A 16,976-nucleotide genomic window follows, 5' to 3' on the forward strand; every position below is an offset into this window, starting at 1 on the left:
ATCAAATTCCTCGCAAACGTTATATTCTACCTGCTCATCATGTTTCACGATGTTCAACAGTGGAAGCTTGATACTCTTGAAATGCCGTTTCAGCTCGACTATGAGGGAGTAGCAGAAACCCATGTAGGTACGATGCAACGTTCTACTTCTTTCCCATGTCGCATGTCCGGATAAAAATACTGATCTTCACAGGAAGACGACTGAGGACCATCGAGCCTGCCTTAGCACGACATACTCATTAGAAGTTATGGTATGCACAGGGAAGCTGACTAAAAGTGTTTAGCTGAATGCAAACACCAGTCCGGCAGTGCTGTGTGAGAGGTACGCCACATTAAAATGCATGCATATACAGGCATATCAGCGGAGCGTGGAAAGCCAACTCCCGATGGAAACGTTGGCTTGCTGCTTCTCACAGGGCCCGTGGAAGGGTTTATTTGTGACCAGCGTCCTCCGGCTCTGAAGGACAAAGGCAGCCGACCAAGGAAACCATTCTGCTTGACAACATTGCTTACCGTAGCGCCATCTGACCGCGTCGGTTTGAAACATTTTAATCAGACTGATAGAGATGTTCATAAGTTCTCCAGGCGCTGTCCCACCTCCAGAGGTGTGCTGGTGACGGTGGTGCAGGTAAAGACGGGCAAGGGAGACAGCAGTATGATGAGCATGGTCATACTAGTACTGCTTCATATACTGAGTGAATTGTGGCTTTGGATCACTTTTGCTACGAAAAGGCCCACATTTCAGGTGAACATGCTTCTGCCTCTGGAGTCAGATAAACCACTGAAGCAAATGTTTTTCCTTCACTCTGCTATAAAAGGCTTAAAACTAACTTTTGACACCGAGGAAGGCACCTCCAACACGTGATCAAAATGTGTAGTGTCCTGGTGTCTCGGAGAAGTAGAAGCACAAAGGAGAGGTGGTGTGGAAACACCAGAGCTGATGAACCCCCCCTTCACGCTGATTGTCAACCCCATTACACACATACATTTTGCAGCGCAGAGCCTTTTCACACTTGAACATTACACGCTTGATTGCGAACGGGAGACGCGGCAACCTTCTATGTGTGTCTTTGTCGTGTCTTCGTCTCAGTGTTCCATAAACCGCAATTACAGACGGATGTGAAGGAATTCAGCGAGGAGAATGTGGAGCTTTGTGTAAACCCGACTGGGGACCACAAACCTCCTCATGCCCCCATATGGCATCATACTTAAGACGAGGATTTTGGAAGTTTTTTCTTTTTTTTTTTTTAGTTTGCTATGTAAAACTCATTGTGAAATTCACCTTTTTTTTTTAATTTTTTGACATTGTGACAGAGTGGTAGAAATTATCATCTTGTTATAAGGTTGTGGCGAGCAAAACTGGTAGCTGGTAAAAAAAATTGTATTCATAGGAAACTCTATCAATAATAATTCTAACCTTTGCCCGGAAACATCATAGAAAAACTGAGAATATGTCAAATTCAAATGCATTATATTGGTCTTATACGCTAGAAAATTAACAGCAAGTGAAGCACCGATTAAAATCTTAACAATCGGCCTCGGCTTTTGTGAGTGAATGACTTGTCAATATCTATAACATGCTGAAATCTTCCCGGCACTTGGCCTCGCAGATTAAGCACTGCAGGAAAAGAAAGTAGGTGGGGAACACTCATGATTCTGTCCTCTTCAACTTTAATCAAAAGTACACTGACGTGCTGCAGCTCCCTCCCTCTCTTTCATAATAATGGGCCGCTAAAAATTCAGGAGGCAGGCTCCACATCAATCACTCGCCAGATTTGAGTCCAATGCAATAAATATGCAAATGAGGTGAAGCCAATGTCTCGTAGCTTTGAGATCAGTGCAGGGAGGGGGAGAGAAAAAAAAAAGGGAAAAACTGTATTAATTGCCCATGGCCAGAGGAATCCTATTACTGTGGGCATTGATTATAAAATTGTATGTGTGAATGATTTTCATGCAGAAAGTGAAGACTACCAAGCCTAGAGCAAAAAAAAAAAAAAAGTGAAGAAAGAGTCAAATTAGCAAATAGGGCCACATTTTGCAAGTAACTCAAAGGGAACAGCAGCGACAAAAAGGCCAAATCGAAGTTCAAATAAGATTTAGATTAGAACAGGAAAAGGATTTCTATGTCATGTTACAATAAAGTATTATCCAATCACAAAGATGTCCGATTGTAATGTTTAACTGCATTTGCTTGCATTGAATCCTTACTTCATCAGGTTTTAGATCTTCCCTTTCTCAGTAAATAGGTGTTTAACAGCAATGTAGGAGATCGGGTACAGGATGTCAATCTTTTTATATTCCATCTAATTCCACTTAGTGCGGCGCCCTGATGGACTCTCCTCTCTAAGATAGGTGACATTCTCCCACACAACGTCATGATAAAGAGTGACTAAAAGGTTATAAAAAGTCTTCATCTGTGTGCCTTTATATTATACACATATATGAATTTAGTGTTAAGTGAATAATACATATCAAATCTAAAATATGTCCATGCTTCTGAGTTAAATTATACCCGCAGTAAAACAAAGCTATGCACCACAAATCACACCTCGGGAAGACAGAAAACCATTACTGTGCATGGTTTATCCAACAGTCGCCTTTATCCATAATCACTAGATTTTAATTGATTGGCTGGCCTCCTGTTTGACATGCAAATCTCTCTCTTAATCATGGCATTTTGCTCAGATAAACAGGGATTAGTTTAATTAACAGCATAGCATTACCTCCAAACATTTAAGCATTGTTGCCTTTAATTAACAGAAAATATACACCGTTTAAAACATTCAATATATGTTTGGTATTTTATGACTTTAATATTCAAAATTATTCCTTTTAACTGGATTTGAAATAGTAAAGCTTTATTTGTGATTTCTGGTATTCATCCAAATTATTTAAATAACAGATCTGATATGCATGATATATTTTGACATGGTTCTTTAAAAAAACCCATGTGAAATGTGGTTGTTTGATAAAGCGGCTTATATGTTTTAGAGTAAAATAACAAGGAGCAGGTAGCAGATAGCAATGTAGCTTCGAAAGCAAACAGAACACCCCAATAAGAATAACCATTGTTGTACAAACAACCCGCTTGTGAGAAAGGTCGATGTAACACAGGGATGCACTGTGAAATGAAGCCATGTGGAACAGATGCTAATCCAGGAGTGGGATGGGACTGTCTGCAGTAACAACCACCAGCTGATGGAGGGAACGGTGCCTCCAGCTTTCCCATGTTAGCAGACTCTATTCAGAATTTGTCTTTCGACAGCAAAATGATCTCATTTCCAGAGGAAGTTACGCTATATCTAGGTAAAGGGTGAGTCTGATGGCATCCACATTTTTCTTCTTGTCAATAAATGCCATGAATTTGAGCAAATATTAACTGTGTGAAGCCTGATATATCTGAGTTCCTCTGTGCCGTAGCGCTCAGACACATCAGGGAGCCACATTACTTACACATTCCTTCATTACCACCAACATAGGCACTGTTGTTATCTCTGTGAGGAGGATCATGCGATTGGATGTCTGTGTGTGTGTGTGTGTGTGTGGACCTCTGTGTCTGTCCCCGGCTAATCTCGCATTCGGCTGCAGCAAACTGCATTATTATTTGGATGCCCAGTCATGACTGCATGCTCAAGGTCATCTCGTGGCTACGGCGACTCACACTTTCTCAAAACACCTTTTATCGCCTCTTTTATACTGCCATTGGATGCCTGCTGACTCCTCAATCATTACCTTTAACCGGCCATTAGGGGCCGCCAGTGATCACACAGCTGAGTGCATCGCCGACCCGCATCTGCTGCTCTCAGTGAGGATAAACGTTTGGGGTGTGTTTGGCTAACCGCTAACCGTTAGCAGCTAACAGCTAACAGCTAACGGAACCACCAGTACAAACACTGGCAGAAAGCTTGGTAAGTTTAATTGTGTTTTTTGGGTATTAATTGAGTCACATGATACGCTGTGGTCATTGCAGACACATAAACCGTTCTTGAGTTGATTCCACAAGAGATGGATCCACGTTTGAAAATATTCCACAACAAATATGCTAGATTTACACCAGTTTGAGTAATATTGACCATAAACTACAGTACCCAAACTTCAGCTTTTTTTTTTAAATTAACAGTTTATGAAGGAAATGTTGTTGAGTATAACAAAAATGTAGACTATCACCTGCTCATCCTTTAATTTCCCCTCTTACGTGTGTTCTGATGGGAAATGTTGCCTTTATTGATCAGCTTGCTTGTTCAAACATCAGGCTTGCCTTCCTTCCATCAAGTTCACATTTTGTCAACTGATGAGATGTCGAACCCCCAAACATGCATCTGTATATCCTTCCTATATATGTGGTCCTGCAGCTCATGGTGTGACTTGTCCCCCCGCCCCTCCCCCGAGCAGCACTGACCTGCTCCTGCAGCCTCCCGCTTCCCTGCTCACTTGTTCAATATTCAGTGTTTGTCCTGTCCTCCTTTGTGTTGCTCACCTTCTCCCTGATTCTAAGAAATCCTCTCTGTCATCAGCCTCTTCTTGGCCACCAACGGAGACGCCTCCGAGTATGACTTAACATTTCAGTCAAGCTCACGGGCGATTCCCGGACAGATTAAGAAGGCCCTTCGCATTAAACAGACACATTGCACACAGACGCACAGCCCCTGCAGTAGATTACATGCTTAACAACTATCCAATTAAACACATTTGTGTGTGAAATGTCTCTTATAACAGAATTGCTTTGTTTTCGTTTGCTCTTTCATGAAACTCATTTGGATAAATCAGGAAGAAAACAAGCGAAATGAACTTTAAGCCGTGACCGCCAGCTAGAAATGGCATTTAAACATCTGCGGCGTTGTGTGTTCTTCCCCTAACAGTACTCAGCAGTCATCAGCCACTTTATGAACTCGACAGCTCGATAACATTTGAAAAGTGATCCGAAGAGAACGCTGACCAATTGCTCCTGGATTTGAAGGTTCATTGATTGCTGGCTAGATGTTTCATCAGGATTAGCCAAACGCTGTCGGTGACACCACAATGAGCAGCTCCCGCTTTGTTGTCTGTGCTGCAGCAGACAGCTGTGAATGGCCTCTCCATGCAATTTCACAGGAAATACTCAACATTACAGCAGTTTAACATGAGTCAAAAAAAAAAGAGTTGTTGTGTTTTATGCCAGCTGCGTTTAACCGCTCATGAGGCCTGAAGAGAGAGGACTCAGAAATAAAAAAAAATATGTTTTTAGAAATGATGGAGAACATTTCCTTTATGAGACAACCAATCACAATCAATGGAATTGGAACTGGAACAATAATACTGGGCATATAGGAAAATTGTCTAAGAAGAAAATAAATCTGTAATTCTAAACACAGTAAATAAGAATAATGAATTGTTAGTTATCTAAATAAATATAGGTATACTTGCTAAACACTACCACTGCTTTCTTTAGATTCCAGAGGAGGATTATGAAAGTTACAACACTGGAAATTAATTTGTTTCCTTAATAGATCCCCTAAAATAATGAGTTTGGTCTGTTGAAATGAAATCATATCATATCCCTTTTCATTATTCATTTAGATGATCAAGAATCACTCAGAGTAAGAACAAGGATTGTATCCCCCCCTCAAAAAATGATTAACCAATAAAAACGATCAATATGCATTTTATTATACAGTGAATGGTCGTAAACATCGGTCTCATAAACTTAATTGGAACAATCAAGTATGTCTCATAAAAACAACATTGCTGCTGCTGGCAGTGTACGAGACCATCAATGTGAATAATTTGACATTTTGATCCATTAAGACGAAACCAGTTTGAGTCTCGTCTGTTCGGCTAACTGAGCTTCAAATGACTGTTTTACTACAAACATGCTCAGATAATTAGAGGAGGAACACTAAAAAAAAAAAGAAAAAAGCTGCGTCTCACAACTAAAAAGGTGCAGGATTTTGCTGTGCATTCATTTGGCAACGGTTTTATTAGTATTTTGTGTTTTTTTGTGTGTTTTAATGAGTACAAACTAGCACAGTGAGTGAAAGACAACGGCTACAAAAGTTTGGTTTCTTTGCAAATGACGTGTCCATCGGTTTTATACAACGCTGATATTCAAACCCCTGAATATTGGAGCCTTAAGTAAACAGTTGACTGTGCTGTACAGTTGCCCATCATTCTATATATAACGCTGGGCTTGTGTTAAAAGTCAAATCATTTTCTGTTACTTATAAAACTTTCTGACTTATAAAGATATCCCCCTTGAAGGCAAACATGTGTTGACAATAAAATCATTTTAAAAAAGAAGAAAAATGGCTTTTAAATAAATAAAGACAAACAAAAACAATGTCTCCACGGTCCTGAGAGAGGTTTTTGGTCAAAATGTATTGAACATCACAATCATATTCCGTTACTAAATTATAAAATGTTGTATTACACGTGAGCTCATGGATGGAGGCTGCTGTTTGTCAGCATGCGTAAAACAGTGAAAGGTTATTGCTTGATCAGGGAGGCCTGCCACTGTGAATGTACAATGAGTCAAATTCACATTAAAACAATCTATCGATCGCCTAGTCAATAAACAATTATACCGCAATACAAATATAGAGATTTATAAATAGTGAAAGGGAACAAATAGATGCAAGCAAATAAATACACAAATAAATACATAAATAAATACATAAATAATATATAAATAAATAAATACATGTACATTTAAATAAAGGAATAACCAAAAGAAAAGCGCTGATTTGCCTTCGAAATCCAAGTTTGTAGTTAGTTTGTGTGGCTGGTTTACCAGACAGTGCCTTCGCTCATCTCTGAGGAGGGTTGTGACAGCTGGTTGGTGTATCCGTTGTCACTGAGGGACACAGTCGTGTACGGCGTGCTGGGGCCACACATCTCACTGGAGATGCTGTGCATGGAGCCCGGCATGTTGGGCTCCGGACTGGGTGAGTCCGCCGGGTGGTGGGATACTGTGTCGGAGAAGCAGTGCACCTCTCCAGGACAGTGGTGCCCCGGGTGGTGGTGGTGGTGGTGGTCTAATGCTCCTAACGGGGTGCCAGCGGGGACAGAGGAGGGCACAAAGCCCAAGTCTGCTGGAGTCTGAGCATGGGGCGGCGGCGGGCCTTGGTAGTACTCGTAATTCCCTCCCGAGCCATAGTATTCAGCAGGATAATCTGCATGCAGAAACATCTGGATTAGTGCACAGAATACATCAGAATGTATAGGAAAATAAATGATAGTGGAAATGTTTTTCTTCTTGCATTTTTAAGTGAAATGAACTTTACTGAATTATGTTGAATGCATCAATCTGAAGAAGCACATTCATCAGATGTTAGAAAAATAACTATACATCCCCAAAACATATTTGGCTCACCTCCATAATAAGAGAAGTGCCCGAGCTCCTCTGCTTCCAGTCTCTCTCCCAGCGCCCTCATCCTCCTCTGGCCGCGGAAGAACACGTGTCTCCGGCCGCCCAGCGAGCTCAGCTGCTTCATGCGTCTCTCTTTGGACCTCCGGTTTTGGAACCAAACCTTCAGGATAAAAAAAAAAAAAAAAAAGGATGGGGTGAGCAGCGTGAATGAGACAAGAAAGGACCCGCCCTCCCCCACCTGCTCATGCCTCGCAGGGCCTTGCAAGCATCACAGTAACGTCTCTGAGCTCCTTGTTGCGTGAAATTGTAATATTTCGATTATTTAAAAATCGAAATAAGAAGAATTTACCTACAAAAATCACTACGTATTCATTAAAATGTCCCCTTGCACAAACAATGGACATAATCAAAAATATTAGTGGGCGAATGAGGATTTTGAAATTTGAAATACAATGTAACTATTTAACCCACTCAACCACAATTCACTTTAAATGCATGTCGGTGTGGATCCATCGAGGGAGCTTTTTAAACATGTCCATGGACGCCGCTGCTAAGTGACTTCTGCTTTTAAAGGTTTTAGGAGCGCAATGGGAGTAAAGATTATGGATGGAATTGGTTTGAAAACCCTATCTGAAAAAATAAATATATAAAAACAGCAGAGCATTAAGGACCAATCCCCTAAGGGTGTCTGCAAGACGCGATGTCCAAAACGGCCGAGTCCTCAATCACAATTTATTTATTTATTTATTGGTATTTGTTCATTAAAGCTTCTTTTACATTTTTTTGGTAATGCAGCCTACAGTAGGCTACTGGCTTTCTCTGTGGTGTAACGCGGTATAATTTGTCAGAACACCGCTGATGTGCAGATGTGGATGGGCCTGAGGTGTCCGATAATGGATGTAGACGGATTTTGCGGTGCAGCTATCACCTATTTTTTTTTTTTTTTTTTGGTTCCTTTCATGTTTTTTTCTGCCGTTTACCTGGATGACTCTCATGGTGAGGCCGGTCTCCCGCGACAGCTGCTCCCGGATGTGTCTGGTGGGCTTCGGCGTGGCCGCGAAAGCCGCTTTCAGGGTCTCCAGCTGCTTGGCTTTTATGGTGGTCCGGGGCCCGCGTCGCTTCCCGACGGCGCTCGTCTCGTCGTTCTCGTTGTTGTTGTCTTTATCGGACAAATGTCCCGTTTCCGAGTCCTTCCCGTCGTCCTGCGGGTCCTGGGAGTCCGGAGACAGACTCGGGTCGCTGCACGTCGTGACTGCCATGAGAACAAGATTCGCTGCATGTTAGTAGCCGACATGGATCCGAGATCTAAATCATATTCCCAGGAAAAAATAATTTTCTGAACTATAAATAAAATACAGCCGATTTGACATGCATACATATATTTGAAAGTATTATACATGAAAATATACTACTGCTAATAATAATAATAATAATAATAATAATAATAAAGATAATAATAATAATAATAATAATAATAATAATAATAATAATAATAATAATAATAATAATAATAGCCAAATAATAATAATAATAATACCCATTGTACCACTCATTTATTACATTAAATTTGTGATTTAATCACCTGCAAGGACGATTGTGTCTTTCCCATTGTTGTTTTGATAGTCCTCCTTACAGACAAATTTGAATTCGTCCAGGATGTACAGTTCCTCGCCGGTGGACAGCTGTTTGTTACACATCACGCAGGTGAAACAGTTCAGGTGAAACACTTTGCTCTTGGCCCTGCGGACTAGATCACTGGGTAAAATCCCCTGGGCGCATCCGTCACACTTGGTCCCGAATGTCCTGTTGGAGAGGGAGAGCAACAGTGAGGGAAAGTTGCAGCAGCATGTGCAATATGGTGATTTATGTGTGTCTAAGTAAATGTATGATGGGTTTACAGCTCTGACAAAACAACACAAATCAGCAAGACAGACACGCTGTCTCATGATATCTGAAGCTTAAAGTGAAGTAAAATGTGAACAATTTTATAACAATATAATATCATTATGAGTGCAATTACATCATTGCAACCAAAGGTGCAATAGGGTTTGCAGCTAATAGGTTGTATGAGGAAAAAATATATTGTGTTGTTTTGTTTTTATAAAATGAATAATTTTTCCAAAATGTTAAGATGTATATTCAATGCTAAAAAACACACAATAACTAAATCAAATAAATGCAATAATACTAAAATAAAACAGAAATTTTGCAGAACTAGCAGCTCCCTCTGTGTAAACAAAGACGGTTTATTGAACCCTGCAAAACATGCAGGAGTTTTAATACAACAGGCCCATCGGCGTGTGTTCCGCATCTTTTCACCATTCAAATTCTTTTTACGTTGGATTGTACGCATTTTTATTATTCGCACAAAAATACATTTGATAGCAGTTGTATTTTTTTTAAAATAAATAAACCAATCCTAAACCACACTTTGGGTGCTTACCTAAAGAAGTCATTCTTACAATACAGTTTCCCCTCCCGTGAGAAACACTTCTCTGTCAGAGTGCATTTGCATTCGCAGCACTGGACACATTTGATGTGCCACGGTCTGTCCAAAACTTTGAGCAAGAACCTATCGAGAATAGGCTTTTCACAGCTGGAACACTGAAGCATTGTCCGGAGTTCTCCCCAGCCCCGCTGTGCGGGATTAGACTACTCTGCTCGGTCTGTCTTCCCCCGACGTCCCCGGTCACCTCGGCGCTGACCTGCTCGAGGTGTGATCCCGGAAATCCAGTGTATCCAAATGTTTAATCGGAGCAAATTACAATCCACATGTGGCCAGCTGCTCCGATGGACGGCTCGACTGCTGGGGAAAACAGCATCTCTGGGACACGATTACAGGCTGGAGATCATCGCGGGCCCCGTCGTGATCATCCGGTGAAGGGCGCGAATTCTCGGGTAAAAATAGCCCCACGACGCGGTGTATCCTGCGTGACGTCTAAAGTGGAGAGAAATAACGATGGCACGCTCAGCCTGGTCATTTGTGTGCCATGTTCCCTCTGACGAGCTCTCAGTCTGAAGCAAACGCTGTAATGAGCGCACCTCTTAAAGCTCAGCCTATTGCCTATTAAGAGAGCTGTGACGTCAGCTCCACGAGAAACCTATGAGCAGCCTCTTCATCGCACTCCAGCATGCACCTCGGTATTATGTAAAGAAAGTACCAATACTACGGTGATAAAATGGATTAAAATAATACAAATAAAATGCGAAATTAGTGCCAAAATGCAAAACGGACTATACTCACATCAACCTTTTAAATAATTAAAACAATGGGGTTCTGTGGTTATAAATAAAGCCATGAGTGATCGTTAAAAAGGATCCTTTGGAAGTTTTCCTCTAATCGTCCTGATGAAGATGCCACTGGCAGACCCGAGGAGTTGTTACTGTAAATAATTAATTAGAATTTAAAAAATGAAAAGGCCTACAAATAGGAATATTTACGCTCCAACGCCTTCAATATAATAACATCCCCTTTCTCTCAGGGATAACCAGTCTCCTGTTGTTTGTGGGAGAAAAAGACTGATGACAAATGATCAGCAGGCCTGCAGGACGGGGAGAGGACACATGGACACGCCGAACCACGAGTTTTGCACGTGGATTACATTTACATTATACTTGATTTCGTTTGAAAGGACGCGGATCCCTAATGGTTCTAATCTCGGGACGATAGGCCGTGTCTTAGATGTTATCGCGCCGTGTTGGTGTGTGAGAGAGGAGATAGTGCATTTCCCCATGCAGGCTCCCTCTCTGCTGCTCCCTGATATCTCAGCTCCCGACACTAAACGAGAGTGGGAGAGCTGCAAAATATTTCTTGAAGAAAAGAAAAAAGAAAAGAAAGAAAGAAAGTAAGACAAAGAAAAATATAGGGGGGTGGTTGTATGTCAGATTTTAGTTTTTGCTTTTGGACAGCCACAAATGCCAAAGTCTACATTAGCAAATTGTTCAAAGTTAATTTATTTGACGATTTACTTGCTGATAAAAAATAAATAAATAAAAACACGTGTGGGCGGTGTTAATGATGTGCTCATGCCTCTGACAGTCTGACTATTTTACTTTTGAAACTGATTTAGCCCTCGAATTTAGTCAGAATCAATCAAAACAAAAATAAAGAAGGGAGTTTTTTTAATTCATTGGACCCTTTATGTCTAAACATTTGCCTTAATGTCCCATTTGAATGTGAACATGAAAAATAATAATTTCCTAATACCCCAAAGTTGTTTGACAATACCAGGCCTTCATCCCACGAAATGCCAATGAGAGAGAGAGAGAGAGAGAGAGAGAGAGAGAAAGAGAGCTGCAAAAAGTCTGCATAGATGAAAGGCCTTCTATATTGCATAGATATGGTGTAAAGCAAACTGTGGACTCTCAGATCCTAAAAGTATGTTTTTGAAAATGCTCCACCAGTCCTTGTATGCAGCTGCTTTTAACACCTCAGTGCATCTTTGAATGCAAACACAAATAACATAATAGCATAAAGTGGAAAAAATAATGTATTACTTTTTATCCGATCACACCAGTCAGATTTCCAAAGGAAGATGCCCCAGGTGACAATGTCTGATATTTATGTCCTGTTGTGTTTTCAGATGCGAGTGTAATCTGGTGGCTCAAGAGATTTCAGTTGTAAAAAGTTCAGAAATCCTTTCTTATAGAAAAGAAGAATATGAGAATAAAGAATATCAATAGTTCTGTCAAGTAAAACAAAATTCTCCCCCAGAAACATCATCTTGTTTCCTCCAATAGCTTGAAGTCAGTTTTATAATACTAGTAATGATACTACTATTAATATTAATATTACTAATTATTTTCCCCAATGGTTTAATGAGTAGAAATATCATCTTGTTGGCACCCTTTCCAATAAATAGACATCTCACTATGAAGGAGGTTCATCCATGAACGTGATGCTTTGAGTACAGGCTACTAAATGCTTAAGACTTCTCCCACATTCTGCTCCACAACCTGATCTCACTCGCCTAAATGTAACAGTGGGTGACAATGCAGGGACCAGAGGGGAGAGTAATTATCTCCGCGGTGTCCTAAGTGCGAGTCGTGTGGATAAGTGTCTCCTTCTGGGTTTGTGTTTCTCCATTAGAGGTGCTGATTAGAAGCCTCGCCCAGCGAGCTGCCCCCCTGCATCACTCCCCACACACAAGAGGTCTCTGTGCAGCACTGGAATCTGGCAGGGTGCACGCTGTTTGTTTTGGAATGAAAAAAGCATGTCATTAGTGTTTGTTAATTGCAGCTAATTGGCCCTAACGAGATGAACAGGCCACCCACTGGGACCGTTCATACAAATAATTTGTAGAAAACAAAATTAATTACTAGATGCTAATTAAAGTCAATTAAAGCTGATTATGTAGTGGTGGAATGGGAAAGTTATAGACAGGAGGGGAATACCTGGCAACACACAATATGCCATGACAAATACATCTGACAGAGAGCTGGATGGCCTTTGCCCATTCCGTCCCTGTTTGTGCCGAATGCGGCTTAGCAGAAGTCTCCATTGTTCAGTCGGAGCCTCACCTCAGGACAGCGATAACATGATAACTGCCTAATAGGATGAGGATTACACTTGGCAAAAGTTCAATCAAGAAGGCTCAGGCTTGTCAGCCTCATTTACTCGCTTCTTCTAGTATCCTATCAGTTTTAAATTAAAGTTGCAATTGCCTCCCAATTCTACTTTCCTTTAATGGTCCCCTTGTACTGTTTGGTATAGTTGGAGTTGTGATAATCGTAAATACATTTGTTTTATTTATCTTAGCCGGATGGAGCATCTCTAGTGCTAAAACAAATCAGTGGTTTTTATTTTAGACTGGAGGTCATATTTTGAAGAAGCATAACATGTTTAATATATAATACGTCATTAAAGAAATCTTTAGAACATGTTTTTTCTTTATGATGTGTACCATTTTTTATCATCTTATAATAAAATATCTTTTATGTCATCCCAAAATAATTAAAGTAATTACATTTGCATTGTTTTAGTTGTCAGCAAAACACAGTACGATTCCACAAGCCATAATCTCCTGAATTAAATTGAACCTGGCTGAAGCAGTTAGTAACATTATAACCTGTATGAAGGTAGCATGTATTGCAGGTCTGTTATGGTAGAAGACTAGTATCTGCACTGGGCAATAAGCCCAGTTTTATATTCATTTCTGGCCAAAGAACAAACCATCTGCACTCTTTCTGCTCCGAGTCAACTGACCTCCTGCCTTCAGACTTTTTTAGAGCTGAGAAGTGGAACAGCTTGGCGTGACATTTGCAGAGCTCAGCATACAACTCAGATCTATACTGTCTTTGAACAGCGTGAATGGACTGAATTAGCATAGCACAGGTAGCACAGAGAAATGCAAGGGGAATACAGAGGCGCTGGGTTGAAGACGTTTATTTGGCAATAGCAACAAATGGTGCAAATGATGGAGGAGCTTCGAGGTAACGGAGGTAGCAAGGTAGCTCCTCCACACAGAAACGCAGAGCAGGGAAAGCCATCAATGCAGGGCTGACAGCCACAGAGTGAAGGCTAATCCATATTGACCACCTCTACACTGAGCTGCCAAATCATATCAGGGACTTGTCTCATACGCGCATACACACGCATCTTCATCAGTCACCTATGAATTACTGATGGTTTTCACTGGCATCATTATAGCAGTATCCAATAGTGGCACAGAGGGAGTGGGGATCATTTTCTCCACAGCCTCCCAGGGAGCATAGTTCATATCAAGTTAATGTGAAAAAAAAACTGTGTATAGTCAACAGTTATTTGGAAAAATGAATCCAGAAATGAATCCGGCTGATGGGTATTTTCTGTTAGAATATAACACACGAATATTTCCGAAGCGGCACGATAGTCATTTCTTTCATGAGGGTGAGTACGGGACCTTACCCCCATGTAAGGGGACAGAGAGTGATCAGCCTGAGGGGCCGTTCAGTGAGAGGGCCCGAGGGACAGAGCGCCCACGGCCCCCGGTGATGATGGTGATTGATGCAGGCACAATTCAGACACCCCAGACGCCGCAGCAAATTAAAAGGCTATTTTGTAAAGTTGTAAAGGAGCAGAATGGCAAAAGGGGAGCGATGAGCCCCCCCCCCCCCCCCCCCCACTCACCTCCTCTTCTGTCACACCATCAGCTTCTGTTTGGTTGCCTTGGTGTCATCGGCCCCTTAGGGAAGAGAGCTATTACAAGCCTTTCACGCTCAGTCATACTGCACCGCTGATGCTGCTTGTGCACATATGGGAGTGTGCACGAGTGTGCGGAGGGAGGGCAAATATGGATCTGTGCACAAGCGAGAGAGCGTCAGGCTATCCGAGAGTAGCTCGAGGAAAGTCAACAAGCAAATATTGAGGAAGCATCCATGGGGAACTTAGTGGGAATATTATATTTGAGAAATATTTCCCTTTAAAGTTCTCAATTAACACCAGTGACAGCAGCCGATCCCTCTGGTGCATTAGCTCCTTATCTGTACATGATTTACAAATCATTTATCCTCAATTTGAATTTAATTGACCCGGCTGACCCGAGGATGCTCCCGTTGCGTGGCGTGTGGGGAGAGGAGATAGAGAGACAGGCTGTGTGTCAGGCTTTAGGCCGAGCAGCCTTCGGGGAGGACGTCTCGCATGCCAGAGGTCAAACCAGTGTCAAGTGGGGAGTGAGGCCAGCTGAGCTGCCTGAGCCCGCATTGTGCTCCTCACCGCAGCTGCTGTCAGTTATCAGGAGTGTTTGCGAGAGGAGGCACGGTGGGCCGGGGGTGGGGGAGCGTGGGTAGAAAGGAGCGTGCTCGTGTGTAAGTTTGGGGGAAGTGGTGGTGCGAGGGGACAAGGGGGGATTGTTGGAGCTCGGGGGCATATGGTCCTACTACACGAGGAAAAGAGGGCTCTTTTCCAACACATGCCAAGTCTCTCACAAGCAGGTCACCTGCCGCACATCTCTGACTGCTCAGAGAAAAAACTGATATGGTTCTAAATATAGAATAACCAAGGACTACTGTGTGTTTATGGCAATGGAACTACTCATTTAGAATACAAATGATGACAAAAAAAGATGCTAAATAATAATCTCAACACAAAAGACAAACATTTCAATCTAATAACAGATCGTAAACGCTTAGAAATGCCAACACAAATTGGAAAAAAAGTTCCCATTGTTTTCGATCAGGTTGTTGCTATTTGGCGCTGTGATTTGAGTCAGGGGTGATATATTTCAGGCTGGAGTGCAGAGGCTTGATTCTAAGACCCGGCGGCCCCGGGTGAGGTGTAATCAGCCCTGCTGCAGTAGGGTCACGACTCTTGCTGGAATGGTTTGACTGGCCTCTAGCAGCTTATCAGTTGCTCCCACTCTGCCCAGCCCCATCCACTGAATACTGACAACGGGGAGGGGGGGAGCCCACTGTATGAATCGATCTGCTCTCACACAGATATGCCCCGCCAAGAGGTCACCAAGGCTGGGTAATATGTACACTGCCGAGTCAATAGGAAAATATTAGTCAAACAGCTTAACAGAGAAGGAGAGAGAGAGAGGGGAGAGAGGGGGACACAGACACTGCATGCATGAAAGGATGCATGTGTCAGACATCCCAGTCTGCTTCCCCTGGTGCATCTGTCAGTCTCTGATCTCAGAGTTGTATGCAAGCAGGGGAGTCATAGCTGCGGCATTAGAATAAGACTGCAGGAGTGCCGCAGACAGACTGCGTCCTGATGCTGCCGCCCACCCTTGTCCTTTCAGCTGGGCCTTCTCATGCTCACCCTTTCATTCCAGCAGCTCTTTGGGACCGGGCACGTCCCAATGCACTAAACAGATGGGCGGCTCACAAAGGGCCGCGCTTCTTGGCAAGCTGGTGTCCTACATGGCTGATTACACCTAAATACCAAACCCAGGATTGATACAGTGGCTCGTGGTCACGTTGTGCAATTGGGGTTACAGGGCAGACAGGAAAAAAACAAAAGATAATGTAGGTTGAAACCTGCCTGTGTGGTTGGCAAATATTCATTTATATCGCTGCCGCCGCCGCCACCTTAGAGAGATGAGGGGTTCAGGAGCAGGTGGAAGACATGCGATATATCACATTTGCCATGCAAGGAGGAATACAGCATGCAAAGACATCAACAGTCTACCAACGATAATAATGTTATATTTTATTTAAAGAGAATTTTATGTGAACGGAGTAATTGCTTTTTGAGTGACAAGCTGAGAAAAAGGGGGGATAAATGCAACTAAAACTAAGAATCATGACTGTTTCTTTAAATTTAGAGAGGCTCTAGTGATCACTTAATCAAACCTTCACATCATCACAAGGGAAACCACCATCCTCATAACCCTCCTTTAATGTCATACCTGTCACATCATTGCATGTTTTGCATGGAACACTAATTAGGGAAGCAGATTATTTTGAATGCACCTGTTGATCTGTAATTATTATTATTATCTCCACCAGAGCGATCATGCAATCATGCAATCAGTCGTGCATGTGCCCGTGAGTGAGTGTGCACCTCTGTGGCCGTCCACAGCTAATCTTGCATTCTGGTGCAGCAAACTGCTTCATATTTTGGGTCCCTGGTTATGGCTGCATGCTCAAGCACCTCTTGTGGTTGCCGTGACTCACCCTTTTTTTTTACGAAACACCTTTTATTGCTG

The 16,976-nt window shown here is 42.2% G+C and overlaps 1 protein-coding gene across 1 annotated transcript; it reads right to left on the reverse strand.

Moving 5' to 3' along the window:
- Nucleotides 1-6,716: 6,716 nt before the first annotated feature.
- Nucleotides 6,717-10,339, reverse strand: LOC311025480 (LIM/homeobox protein Lhx1-like). The gene is made up of 5 exons (XM_084028398.1): nt 9,788-10,339; nt 8,927-9,147; nt 8,325-8,596; nt 7,348-7,504; nt 6,717-7,147 (listed from the first exon to the last, which is right to left on the reverse strand). Exons 1-5 carry the CDS (start codon nt 9,955-9,957, stop codon nt 6,762-6,764), a joined length of 1,206 nt encoding a protein of 401 aa, XP_083884524.1. The 5' UTR covers nt 9,958-10,339; the 3' UTR covers nt 6,717-6,761.
- Nucleotides 10,340-16,976: the final 6,637 nt, after the last annotated feature.

The sequence above is a fragment of the Eutrigla gurnardus genome (genome assembly GCF_963514095.1).
Source record: "Eutrigla gurnardus genome assembly, chromosome: 15".
Classification (NCBI taxonomy): domain Eukaryota; kingdom Metazoa; phylum Chordata; class Actinopteri; order Perciformes; family Triglidae; genus Eutrigla; species Eutrigla gurnardus.

Coding starts and splice junctions, on each gene's coding strand:
- LOC311025480 (XM_084028398.1), bottom strand. CDS start 9,957: ATGCTTCAGTGTTCCAGCTGTGAAAAGCCTATTCTCGATAGGTTCTTG. Junction 7,505..8,324: donor TCACCATGAGAGTCATCCAG/GTAAACGGCAGA, acceptor TTTATCCTGAAG/GTTTGGTTCCAAAACCGGAG. Junction 7,148..7,347: donor GCACTTCTCTTATTATGGAG/GTGAGCCAAATA, acceptor TTCTGCATGCAG/ATTATCCTGCTGAATACTAT.